The sequence below is a fragment of the Apium graveolens genome, chromosome 11, assembly GCF_009905375.1.
Source record: "Apium graveolens cultivar Ventura chromosome 11, ASM990537v1, whole genome shotgun sequence".
Classification (NCBI taxonomy): domain Eukaryota; kingdom Viridiplantae; phylum Streptophyta; class Magnoliopsida; order Apiales; family Apiaceae; genus Apium; species Apium graveolens.
Genome location: NC_133657.1, coordinates 545,751 through 557,978, shown reverse-complemented (window position 1 = coordinate 557,978; position 12,228 = coordinate 545,751). Strand labels below are relative to the sequence as shown.

The following is a 12,228-nucleotide window of genomic DNA, read 5'->3' as shown; positions in this document are numbered from 1 at the left end:
CGATCTCAGCCACCAATAATCACAAACATCAAACACTGTTCATAAAATCCGCCGATTACTGTTCACATTTTCTGACGAAGAGCCACCATCACAGGTTTGGTTTCCGTCTACGAACCTCAAACTTTGTTGATACCAAATTCCTCCGTCAACAAATTGGCGCTAGAAGGAAGGGCTAATCAAGATCTGCATCTAGGAGGAAAGATGTGTTAATATCGTGATGGAAGTTCTGAAGAAGAGTCTGATCATGGCTATGGCAGCCATGAACCTTATGTTCCACCCATTATGGATCGCCTCACTCCAGATGTTGGGGGGTCAACCACCAGTTCTGATCAGTAATGCTGATTTGCTAGAGCAACTGTACCGTATGGGTGATGCTCTGAACGGATTTGATTCAAGGCTGAGCATAATGGAGCGACGCAAGACCAGGAGAGGCCTTCACCACAATTGTCCTATCCACGCACCTGGCAAAGCCCCCATGACTGAGAGAGATGCGTTGGCCGGTCGTGGCCGAACAGAAGGCGGGCATGTGCCAGTAACTCCATAATGCTTGAATTACTCCAACGACACAGCCCCAACCGTTGAACTCGTCGATGAAAATACTGATGGACGAGAAGTGCTACATGTTGATAACCAAGCTGTGACTCACCCAGACCGGTTTGGACGTACTCTAGAGGAGCGGTGACAAGCAGAATCTATGCCAGCTAACGAGCAGGGAGGTTTTGCTACTGTGAAATATTGTCTGGGGATCCTCCTAGGAGATGATGATTTGCAAATGTTACTTTTAGAATGGCAGAGAGATGCCGATCGCGGAGATGCGATGCCTCATGGTTTACCGCGTGTGCCCATGAATCCAACGGATAATCAGGAGCGGCACCGCGACTATGAGAGAGCTCATCCCCATGGATTGATGGATAGGTATGGTCAAAACTATGGAAGTGACCGCTGGAGAAGGCCCCAATAGAGAGAAAGGGGCCAAGGTCGCGGCAGATACTTGGATGGCAATCATCGCACTAACTATCGCGATGCTCATTGGAACAATCGAACTGAAGGCGATGATCGTATGGGAGAGAACGGTCGAAGAGACATGCAAATTTATGACCGAGATATTCTGAATGGCCGCGACCGAGGACAAGATAGAACTCTGGAAGGTAATCAAGGGAGAAATCAGTAAATACCAATTATACCGGGAGGAGGACAAACTGAGGCTCAGAACACTAATCAGCAATTGGCTCCTAGGGGTCGAAACCAAGTAGTGCCGCCTCCGCCTCAACCTCAGCATCCGCAACCTAATGTGCAAACCATCCATGAGTGGGGACTTCCAATCTGGATGACTTGAAGAAACTACTTAATCACTTGGAAGGAGGAAAGGTAACAACCACAACTAAGATTCCTTCGCCGTTCTCTACGACAATAATAGAGGATCAATTATCGGCTGGATATCATAACACTACTAGTGATCTGTGGTTCCATGGAAGTTAAGACCCTGTAGAATTTCTGGGACGGTTTAACATAGAGATAGATGTATACCAAGTTTCGGACTTGGTCAGATGTAGACTCTTGGCCGTGACTTTTAGAGAAAGCGCTCAGAATTGGTTCCAAAAGCATGGACCTGGAGTAATCACTTCCTGAGATCAGATGAAAACTTTATTCTTGACAAAGTTCCAAGCAGCCGTAAGATATGCTCCATCGGTTACAACTTTGGTCAATGTAAAATAGAGGGAGAATGAAAGTCTAACATCTTACTTCAAAAGGTTCAACGCATAGTCTACTGGCATGAGAGGGGTCTCGGACGAATCCTTGAAAAGTTTCTTGTTAGCAGGATTGAGGGTTGGTGCAGACTTCTGGAAGCACTTGCAGGGAAAGGACCCGGCTACTATGGCAGATGTCTTGGCCTTGGAAGAATCATTTAAGGCCATAGAACAATCTTTAGCAGAGGTGCAACCGGCCTTACAACAAGCCAGAAGGGTAGAGCAAGAAAGATAGATAGATCTCCGAGCCCGAGATACCGAAGAAATAGTCGAAACCCAAATCGGGTTAACGCCACAATCGTGCGGAGGGAATGGAGCCCTCCCTCAAGTTATGACAACAAGACTAGCAGATACACCCCTCTGGCTGCGTCGATTGAACACATCTTTAAAGTGAACAAAAAAAGAGGACTTTTCAGGAAGCCAGAAGCTTTTTCATCTTGGAAAAGTAAGGACATGAAGAAATATTGTGAGCTTCATGAATCATCCGAACATAACATCCATGAATGCCGACAGTTGAAAGATGAGATCGAGGCTCTGATCAAAGAAGGGTATCTTGGTGAATGAGTGGTAAAGGAAGTAAGGAAACACAAAAATGGTTCTGACAAAGTAAAGGAGGAGGGCGGACGCACTCCTCGCGGCTCTAACAACAAGACCTTGGAGGAAAATAAATTTGTTAGGGATGATAGTATCCGAGCAATATTTGGAGGAGACCCCGGAATGGAATGCAGTAATCGAGCCTTGGCAAGATACGTAAAGGAAGCCTGGTTTCAACTATTGACCGACATCCACAGGGTGGAGACTCGGCCACCCAAATTATTCAAGGGAGAGTCAATGGATATCACTTTCAGAGAGGCAGATGCTAGGTGGGTACATCGCCCCCACAATGACGCTTAGGTCATTTCTCTCCAGATCGGACCCTCCAGATCGGAACTAAAAATGTCTACAGAGCCTTCATGGATAATGGAAGCTCGAAGAACATCATTTACTACAGCACCTATAAGAAGATGGGTTTGCCTGATCGAGACATGTCAGAGGAAGATTATTGGTTCTATGATTTTTCTGGTGGAGGAGTTAGAGTCCTGGGATCGATTCGATTGTTGTGCACCCTGGGAGAAAGTCCTCTATCTGTAACAAAGATGCTCGAGTTTAAGGTCCTAAATCAAGAATCATCCCACAATGTGTTGTTGGGATGGCCTTTTCTCAGAGAAATGAGGGTCATCACATCAATTCACCATCTCACAATCAAATTCCCAACCCCGAATGGGGTTGGAAGTATAAAGGGCTCTTAGTATGACTCTGGGGAATGTTACCGTCAGGCTTAGAAGGTTTTCGAAGAAAAGATATCCAAGTCGGGGATATGCCTCCTCCGACGAACCAGAAAGAACGGTAGAACAACCAATTAAGGAGATTCGTGTCCATTACTATGTTGAGCAAGAGAATGAATACTCCGCCAAGTTGCCTTCGGCAATATTATTTTTAGAAGATACTCTCGGGATTGAAATGTCGGAGGAGGAAGAACCCCCAAATAACATAGTCCAAGGGAATTTTAATGGAGAATGACTCGAGGGGAGAATTAATATTTTGCAAAGCCTTGAGAAAACTATGTATAAGGTGGATGCCCCTCTTCCGGAGGGCGTGCCCTTATCATCAAAAGTCTCAAAAGAAGTTGATGCCCCTGTAACTCAGGGAGTGTCTTCTCTCATTCAAAACCCTAAAGAAGTTGATGCCCCTGTTACTCAAGGTGCGCCTTCTTCTTGAAAAGATGTAGATGCTCCTCCTCTGGAGGATGCGCCTTCTAAACAAAGTGATGAGGATCACAATCAGCTCGATTTGGATCCACGGATTCCAATGCTCACATAGAAAATGGGGCCGGTAGAGGATACGATTGAAATTCAAATCGACTAGAAGGATCTGAGCAAAGTTACGAGGATTGGATCTCAGTTAAATTTGAATATAAAGGAAGGACTATCAATATTTCTCTTGTAAAATCTTGATATATTTGCGCGGAGCCACTCAGATATGGTCGAGATTGATCCAAAAGTCATGTGTCATCGATTGAATAGCAGTCCCAAACATAAAGGGATTCGACAAAAGCGCATGGCTGTAAGTGGAGAAAGGGTCGCAGCTTTGGCAGAGGAAGTGGATAGACTCTTGGAAGTTGGACTAATCAAAGAATCTTTTTACCCGGAATGGTCGGCAAATCCGGTGTTAGTGAAAAACCCAATGGGAAGTGGAGAACTTGTGTCGACTTCATAGATTTAAATAAAGGCTAAGTTTCATGGATGCATACTCTGGCTATAATCAAATTCTCATGTATGAACCTGACCAGGAGCACACATCCTTCATCACATATAGAGGTCTTTATTGCTGCATCGGGATGCCATTTTAAATCTATAGGTTATTATTATGTTGGTAACGAATTTTAAATCTAATTTAAAATCGTAAATAATGAGCGGTATCTAGTAATACATCATTGCTACCCAAGTAATAATAATTAAATCGGTGATCGATTAAACATTTCGTGAATAATGTATAATGTAATACAATCCCTTTAACCTAGATTAAACTAGAGGCATGTAAGGTGTCATCCTAATCATAGTTTAATCCAAGTTTCCTTGATCAATGAGTAAACTATCATATCAAATCAACATTTGAGCGTGGCCACGCATTCCATAGTCTAGCTCACACAAGAGGCCAATAATATCACTCATAAAATAGGAGGGTTAAATCTCATCTAGATCATTCATATTTCTCATATGATTCATAATATACCCAATGTCCACTTTTATCATTACCCGGTCAAGGATAACTTTTAATGGAATCAATGTATATTAATTCTCGTATAGAAATATAATGACTTCAGGTCTAAGGACCATTACATCATTATCAATGTGAGAATTACTTATGACACAACATACATGTAGAATCTCACATTGGGTTTGTCCAGCACCATGTACATATACATCTGCCTGTATTTTTGACTTTAGTATCACTATACCTATGATCAATGAGATGTGATCATCAGTCAACAAACACACCAGTCTTAATGCATTATTATTGTCCCTTAATAATATGGGATAACGGCGCGCCCTTATGTTAAAAAGACGAAGCTATTGATTAAATGCCTTGAAGGCTTGATGGTTAACACCATAACCAAGTTTAGGCGTGCCCTCATGAGAGGTGGAGGCGCACCCTTTTGCAGGAGAAAGGACTTTGGATAATATCTCTGAGTTGATCCCTTGCCTGTGGAAAGTGCTAGGATGCGCCCTAAGTACGGAAGGAGGCTTGGATGGGATTTCAACATGGTTACTTGGACGGGTTCTTTGGATGATACAAGGAAGGAAGAAGATTATTATTACTAACGTATTTGCTGCAGGTACTCTATTGAATAACTCCTTCCCGTAATGCAACCACGGGAAGGCAGTGTCCGTGGTCAGAGACTTTCAAGGGTATGCCTGGACGAAAGGCCTCCTCCTGTAGTCAATGAGTGTCCCCATTGGGGATGTGGGGTAAACTCTGGTGTGTGCTTTGGGAGCTCTGTCTCTGTAGTCAACGGGTGTCCTCGTTGGGAGACTTCGGAGTGTCCTGCACTTTGCACCCAAAAGCTTGGGATCACTTGTCCTGCAATCTGGTAGGGGCTCCTTATCCGGGAGATAAGGATGCGTCCAACATTTGGGGTGAACCACGGCTATACCTGCGTTCATGGACTAGAGAAATAGTTGGTAGCGGAAGGTTATCCTTGGACAGGGAGATGCCTTATCTGCGAAGTCTCGAAGCCATGGGCGAGCCTTGGGCCTTTGTGGTTGGGCCTCATCGGCAGACAATCCTAATTTAGTAGAAGACGGTTTCCAGTAGGTTTCCTACTGGACCTCGGGACAAGAGATCTAAGCCCATTAGGTTTCTTGTTCTCCAAGAACTTCGTTGGCTTGATTCCCTATAAATAGAGATACATAGGCAAATTGTAAAGGGGGAGAAGCAAGAGCGCAAAGGAGCCACCAATAACTCTAAGCAATCTCAGCCACCAATAATCAAAAATATCAAACACTGTTCATAAAATTCGACGATTACTGTTCACGTTTTCCAACGAAGAACCACCGCACAGATCTTGTTTTCGGCTACGAGCCTCAAATTTTGTTGACATCAAATTCCTCCGTCAACAGGCTGCATGATCATGTCAAACAGAATAAATATAACAGTGGTTTGTGTTTTGTAGTGCACAAGCATGCTCAAAAGCTGCCTAATCATACTACTTCTATTTAAGATTTTATTTTCTATTTAAGATTTTATTCTAATTAGGATTTTACATTGTTTTAGGGTTTATTATCTTATATAAATAATGTTATTATATTATAGAAGGGAATTTTTGATTGAAATAAAAATGTAAGAGTTTTCTCTTTTTTTCTTGTGAATTCAAGAATTCTTTCTCATGAATTCGAGATTTACCTTGTGGATTCAAGATATTTCAGAATTTCTCATTTGAGAGTACTTGCGATGATTAGCAAACTTCTTTCCTTCGTTTCCATTCTGCATCATTTATGCTGTTGTAGTTAAAATAATTATGGTTTAATTTTAGAGCAAGTCTAATACTAATATGGCCATATCCATTTTTGTAGATCATAGGTGTTATTTGGCACTAAATGTGGCATTGAGTGTTAAAACAAAAGTTTGCTCTATCGGCTATAACTATTGCGGTTGAAAAGATCTCTCAGTTAAATCTCATTTGCCAAATACATTTCCCTCTTTTCTTCGGACTGGTGAGGATGGCTACATCTGCATTGAGTTTTAAACATAGGACCTATTATCCATTCGACAGTAGTGCATTTGATGGTTTTTCCTAGATTTGATTCTATACCGGGCTTGCCTCTGATTGGTATTGTTTTAAGATTCTTGTATAATCAGGATAACAAGCTAACAGCCTTGCACTAAGAATCTTTTGGAATCCTATGTTTTTGTTGCTGTGTTAGAAGCTTCAAGTTATTTTTAAATCAAATCTTATGGTGATGAGGTCGGAAGGGAACATGCCATCTGAGCATCCATTTAACTAACAAATTGCAACTCAACTTTTGTAAACTTTGCATGCCAGTGCATAGAGAGATTATCTTGTAAACTTCTTCAACTTCTTCTTGCCTATAAGAATGACACTAATTTTAGGGTATCATCTTGATACTTGTAGTCAAGTAAAATGTACATGTATCAAAGATAAACGATATCATAACAGCTGATGAGGATGTGAAGTCAATGTTTAGGTATGTATATGATTTTCAAATATTCAGTATGCTAAGTTTAAATGTCATACTTCTGCATCACAGAATACATAAAAGGAACAAAGTAGAAAAAACAAAGAAATTAACATAAATCCAAGTTATAGGTTGAGGATTCGAGTATTAGCAGAGGTGGTTGGTATATGTAGGAGTATCACAATCTATGAATATGTTAGAAATCTATCACTTGCAGTAATGTGTGTTCCAGCCCTGCTGAATGGTATTCCCTGAACTAAAAATTAATCACTACGAGCAGAGTGTGCGTGTGTGCGCGCATGTGTTGAAGTAAGAAATTGATAGAAGGAGCAGGATCAGCTAGCCATTTGGTACCAGATGGTGCTATAAATTAGCATATAAAACCCATGCACTATACAAGAAGTTTGGCTTCCTGGTGTAATTGATGAAACAAACTAGCTAGTATATTGCTACTGTACCCATTTCCTTCCCCTATAAATATCAAACCTCTTTATATTTCTTTCTAGCAAAACTACTGTTTAAACCTGTTCTTCATGATAATCGCTCGACAATGGGCTCCTGTTTCATTGGTACACTTCAAAATCATATACTCTCTGAAGTCCCATGCTTAACCTTCTTTCTGTATCCTCCTGAGTCCTGACCAGATTGTTGTTCTACAGTTAAAAAAAATGCCGCTTTCTTATGCGTTGGCAGCTGAACCTGTTTGCTGGATGAGTAGAGATGGTAAATCTCTGATTCTAAGGCCACTTCCCCAAAAGGAGGCTAGACAAAGTCCCATGATAGCCATGGCAACTACTGAACATGCTGGGGGAACTGCTTGACTGCTTCCCAGAAACTGCGTTGCAAGAAGACCTGCAAGCGTCGAACTTTGCATGCCTGTGCACAGAGAGATTGTCCTGCAAACTTCTTCTTCCTGCCTGCAAGAATGAAAGCAAATTTAGGGAAGAATCTAGATACCTGTAGTCAAGTTAACTGTACCCATGTACCAAAGATTAGCGACTTCATAAAAGCTGATGAGGATGGGAAATCAAAATTTACGCATGTATATGATTTTCAACTGTTCAGAGTCTTAAATTTAAATGTAAGAAGAGGCTTCGAAAAAAATAACAAGAGAACAATTATAGACGCAGCTGCAGTTCTGAGACTTCAGCAACTCAATTCTAAACAACCAATTTTTACTTCTACCACCAAATATGATTTCCTTTATCTTTTTAAACCCCCTAAAAGAAGAAAATAACTAATATAACAGAGAATATTATTAAAATAGTGCGGAAGAGATTAAAAAAATGCACTGGTATATATATTTGAAACTCATTGTGTGTTTTTACAAGAAATTGCCAATTGGTCTTGTTCACCCCATGGTTCAAAATTCAAATTAATCTACAACAGAAGAGCAAACAGAATTGCTTTTACAAGGGGACATCTCTCTAGCAAGTAGCAGATATTGAAACTATGCAACAGCCAACAAGGATTTTGACTGTGTAAAATTGGGGTTTGCTTTCTCTTTGATACATTTTGAGCATAAGTTACGGTCTGCATGATGTCACCGGCTAATAGATAATAACCATAAATCCAGGTTAACATCTACCTTGTGGAAATAGTTGCAAACTTGCAATGATGGCCAATTTGATGGGGAAAAATAAACGTAGTAAAAGGACGCTGCCTCACACATTTAGTCAAGTAACACAGTCACCAGATTATAATTACCTGAAAAAAGGAACTTTGGAGATCCAGTAGCCCGAAGTGAAGGCTACAGCATGGAACAACAATACAGGTCCAACCAATCTGAGGCCCTCTGCAGAAAGAATTGTTCCTTGGTTGATTGCAAGGGGGCTTCCGATACAAAGAGAAGTACAGATCATTGCGACGATCGGCATCACTGGTTCAAGAACAGAAACAACCGGCTTTGCATAAGTGTTGAGAACTAGGCCAAGAGTGATAGGAACAAGAACCACCTGAAAGTACTAAGCAGTTAATCATCTACACAGACTAAAATAAGATAAGAATGATGTAGCAGGTGAGAACAAGAAGATCAATTTCCGCATAAGATTGGTCCTGGTACCTGTAAAATCGACTTTGACATTGCAATTGCATCAACTGGCACAACAGAACCAATAAGAAGGCCTGTCAAAAGAGGAGTAACAATGACTGAGGCAATGGTGCTTGAGCTGGTCAAGAGAATGCTCAGAGCAACATCTCCTTTGCTCAAGAAGCTGGCATAACTTGATAGCTGAGCTCCTGCAACACAAGACATAAGGACAAAACCAGCAAAGAACATTGGAGACATCCCGAAAATGTTTGCAACAAACACCCCTAGAGCTGGTTTTAGTGCATATTGAGCAATAAACCCAATAGATAATGGTAAAGGCCTGCAGTATAAGAAAATTTATAACTTTAGAAAGAGGGGACAATATGTAAATAGTAAAAAGAATAAACACTGCTCGCATGGTCAAATAAAGTAAGAACAAGCTCAGTGGATTAACCTTTTAAGAGCGAGCATGAAATCTTGTATAGATAGTTTGATTCCAATAGATAACATGATCCCTCCTAGAGCAGGGGCATACATTTCTCGCGAGACCCTGTAAGTTACTAAATTAATCAAGCAAAGAAAGACCACATGTATCTTCTTAAAGACGCAGGTCTAGCTGATAAGGAAAATACGAGAAGAAGATATGAACATTGTTTAAAATCTAGAGTCAGAATAATTCAGCAAATTCACACCTATGAACTTTTTCTCCAAGGAAATCTTTTTAACATTGTATCTTCACTTTTTCAGTACTTCGTTTCCACTCATAAGATCATAAGTACTTTATAACAAATGATGACTCCAAAAAGTCTTGCCATAACAACAAACACACTACATCTAAAATATACACAACAATCATCATATTTTTTTATATGACTACTTAAGCTGGCAGATCAAAAGGCCAACACAGTTTTTTTTGCCAGGGCCAACACACAGTTTAAAAAAATAAAGATCAAGTATTTTAATATACCCGAAAGCGATCTAATACTAATAAAAAAGATTAGTACATTCTAATGACTGCGAAAACCATAAAAAAAAAGATTAGTACATTCTAATGACTGCGAAAACCAATAAATAAACAAACACCAACACTAGAAAAATGCCAGAACCACAACCTAAATCTCAGTAAATCTTGTCACTTAAGAAAGTACTAGCATTAAATAAACCCAAGTGGGAATCACAAAACACCTTAAACAAAACAATAAATTAACTTATCAAAATCAAACAATTTAAAGATACAATTTTTTTTCTTACCAAGTGAAAGTAGAGGGTTGAGCAAGAGCAGCAACAGCAGTGAGAGCCACAACAAAAGGAAGCAAAGCAGATAGAATTTGTGAAGAATCATCATCATTGGCAGCTTCTTGATCAGATAAATAACTAGGATTTGTACCAAAGGATAGTAATGTAAAATTACCCTGTCTTGTAAATAACCCAACTTTGCCTATAAATGGTGAAGAAGTTGAGCATGCCAGTACTGATAATCCACCATTTGAGTTCTTTTTTGATAAAGGTTGGAGCTTTTTGAAAGATAGTGAATTGGGGTTCAGTTTTGATGGATTGGGTTGATGAAAGATTGGTGATTTGGAGATTATTGGGTTGTTGAAGGGGTGTGTGATTGTGAGAAGTGATGATGATGATGCCATTAAGGGAGAGAGAGAGAGAGAGAGTTGGGAGAGGGAGAGAGATGGGTTGTTGAGGGTGGGAGGGAGAGAGAGAGAGAGGTGTTTCGCCGGAGAATATGGTGTTTTTCCGGCGAGACAAAGTAGAGGAGCAGAGTGAAACACACGAGGTGAGGTGAGGTGATAAAAAAGAAAGCTTTAAAATATAATTTTTTTTTCCATATTGCAAAAGGAAATAAATTGCTATTTTTAGAGGTACTTCATAATCAATTATTGCATAAAATAAAAGCAAAAATTTATAAATTTTGATCATTTTAATTGATGTAGTTTGTATATATGTATGGAATTTATCATTATTAAAATAAATTAATCAAAATAATTTGATTTTATAAATTTTCACGATTATTTTGTGCAAAATCAATTAAATATTTATGGCCATGTTAAGGTTAAGGTTATTATAAGAGGAAAAAGGTCAAATTTTGTTTTTCAAAAATTTCGCTTAAATTACTTTCTTCAGAAATATAAGTGAAAAATTGCCTAGTTCTGAATGTAATATTTAAAATATGAGAAGAGAGGCTCGGGTTTATTATTTAAAAGAAATTTATTGTACTTTTACCCGGTGTTCGGTAAAACGCCCAACTCGGACCTAGGCGGTGATTTAGGCATTTTTTCAAAATATCGGGTCAAAATCGGGATTAGGCGGGCTAGTCGGTCAAAAATCGGTCATAGGCGGTCTAAGCGGAAAATAATTAAAAATATTTCTTTTTTACGTTTTTATAAATTTAATTCATTAATTTTATAATTTCACACAAATGTCAATTTCTAATATAGAGTATTGGTAAGAAGTAACAAATAATCTAATATATTTATTTTTTAACTTAAAATATAAAAATAACATATTATAATTAATTTAAAAGTGTGAATTAAAATATAGTTAATATTGTAAACTCAATAATTAGTATATAAGGCATGTCAAATGTGTAGATATTGTTTAATACCATTCTAATTTCTTTTTCCAAACAAATATATGACATATTAATCATTATATAATTATAAAAATTAAAAATAATATTTATATTCTTCCGATTAATGTTCCGATTAATCTCCGACTTGCCGATTAATCCCTCGAAGGTACCCTCGCCGCCCTGCCACGTTTAGCGATTTATGGAACATTGCTTTCACCAATGATTTATTATTCAATTTCTTATTATTTTGATGGTAAATACTTATTTATTTTAATAAAAACTCTTTCCTCACACTATCATAAGGAGAAGAGGGCAGTAGTAGTTTTTTGGTAGCATAAATGCAGAGGCAGAAATTTGTTGTGAAGTCATATTTAGAATTAGTTTTGTATTATGGCGATGATGTAAAAATTGGATTACAAGTTTACAATTAATCAACTTCTCTCACCTTCACAATTTCACTTAATATGCTCTAATTAGTTGTCCAATTTTGAAAATTAATTTGATCAAAATAAATTAGTTAATAAAGAGAAATTTTTAAAATCAAATAATAAAATACAAATAAAGTGACGTGACTATTCAAGTTAATAATTTCATATTAAATTCAACATTTTCGGCTAATAGATGATTATTAAT

The 12,228-nt window shown here is 38.7% G+C and overlaps 1 protein-coding gene across 1 annotated transcript; it reads right to left on the bottom strand.

Annotated features, from left to right (window-relative positions):
• Positions 1-7,128: 7,128 nt before the first annotated feature.
• On the bottom strand, positions 7,129-10,844 carry LOC141697917 (putative sodium/metabolite cotransporter BASS3, chloroplastic). The gene is made up of 5 exons (XM_074502479.1): positions 10,266-10,844; positions 9,469-9,564; positions 9,048-9,354; positions 8,693-8,940; positions 7,129-7,902 (listed from the first exon to the last, which is right to left on the bottom strand). Exons 1-5 carry the CDS (start codon positions 10,652-10,654, stop codon positions 7,665-7,667), a joined length of 1,278 nt encoding a protein of 425 aa, XP_074358580.1. The 5' UTR covers positions 10,655-10,844; the 3' UTR covers positions 7,129-7,664.
• Between the last annotated feature and the right edge of the window lie 1,384 nt (positions 10,845-12,228).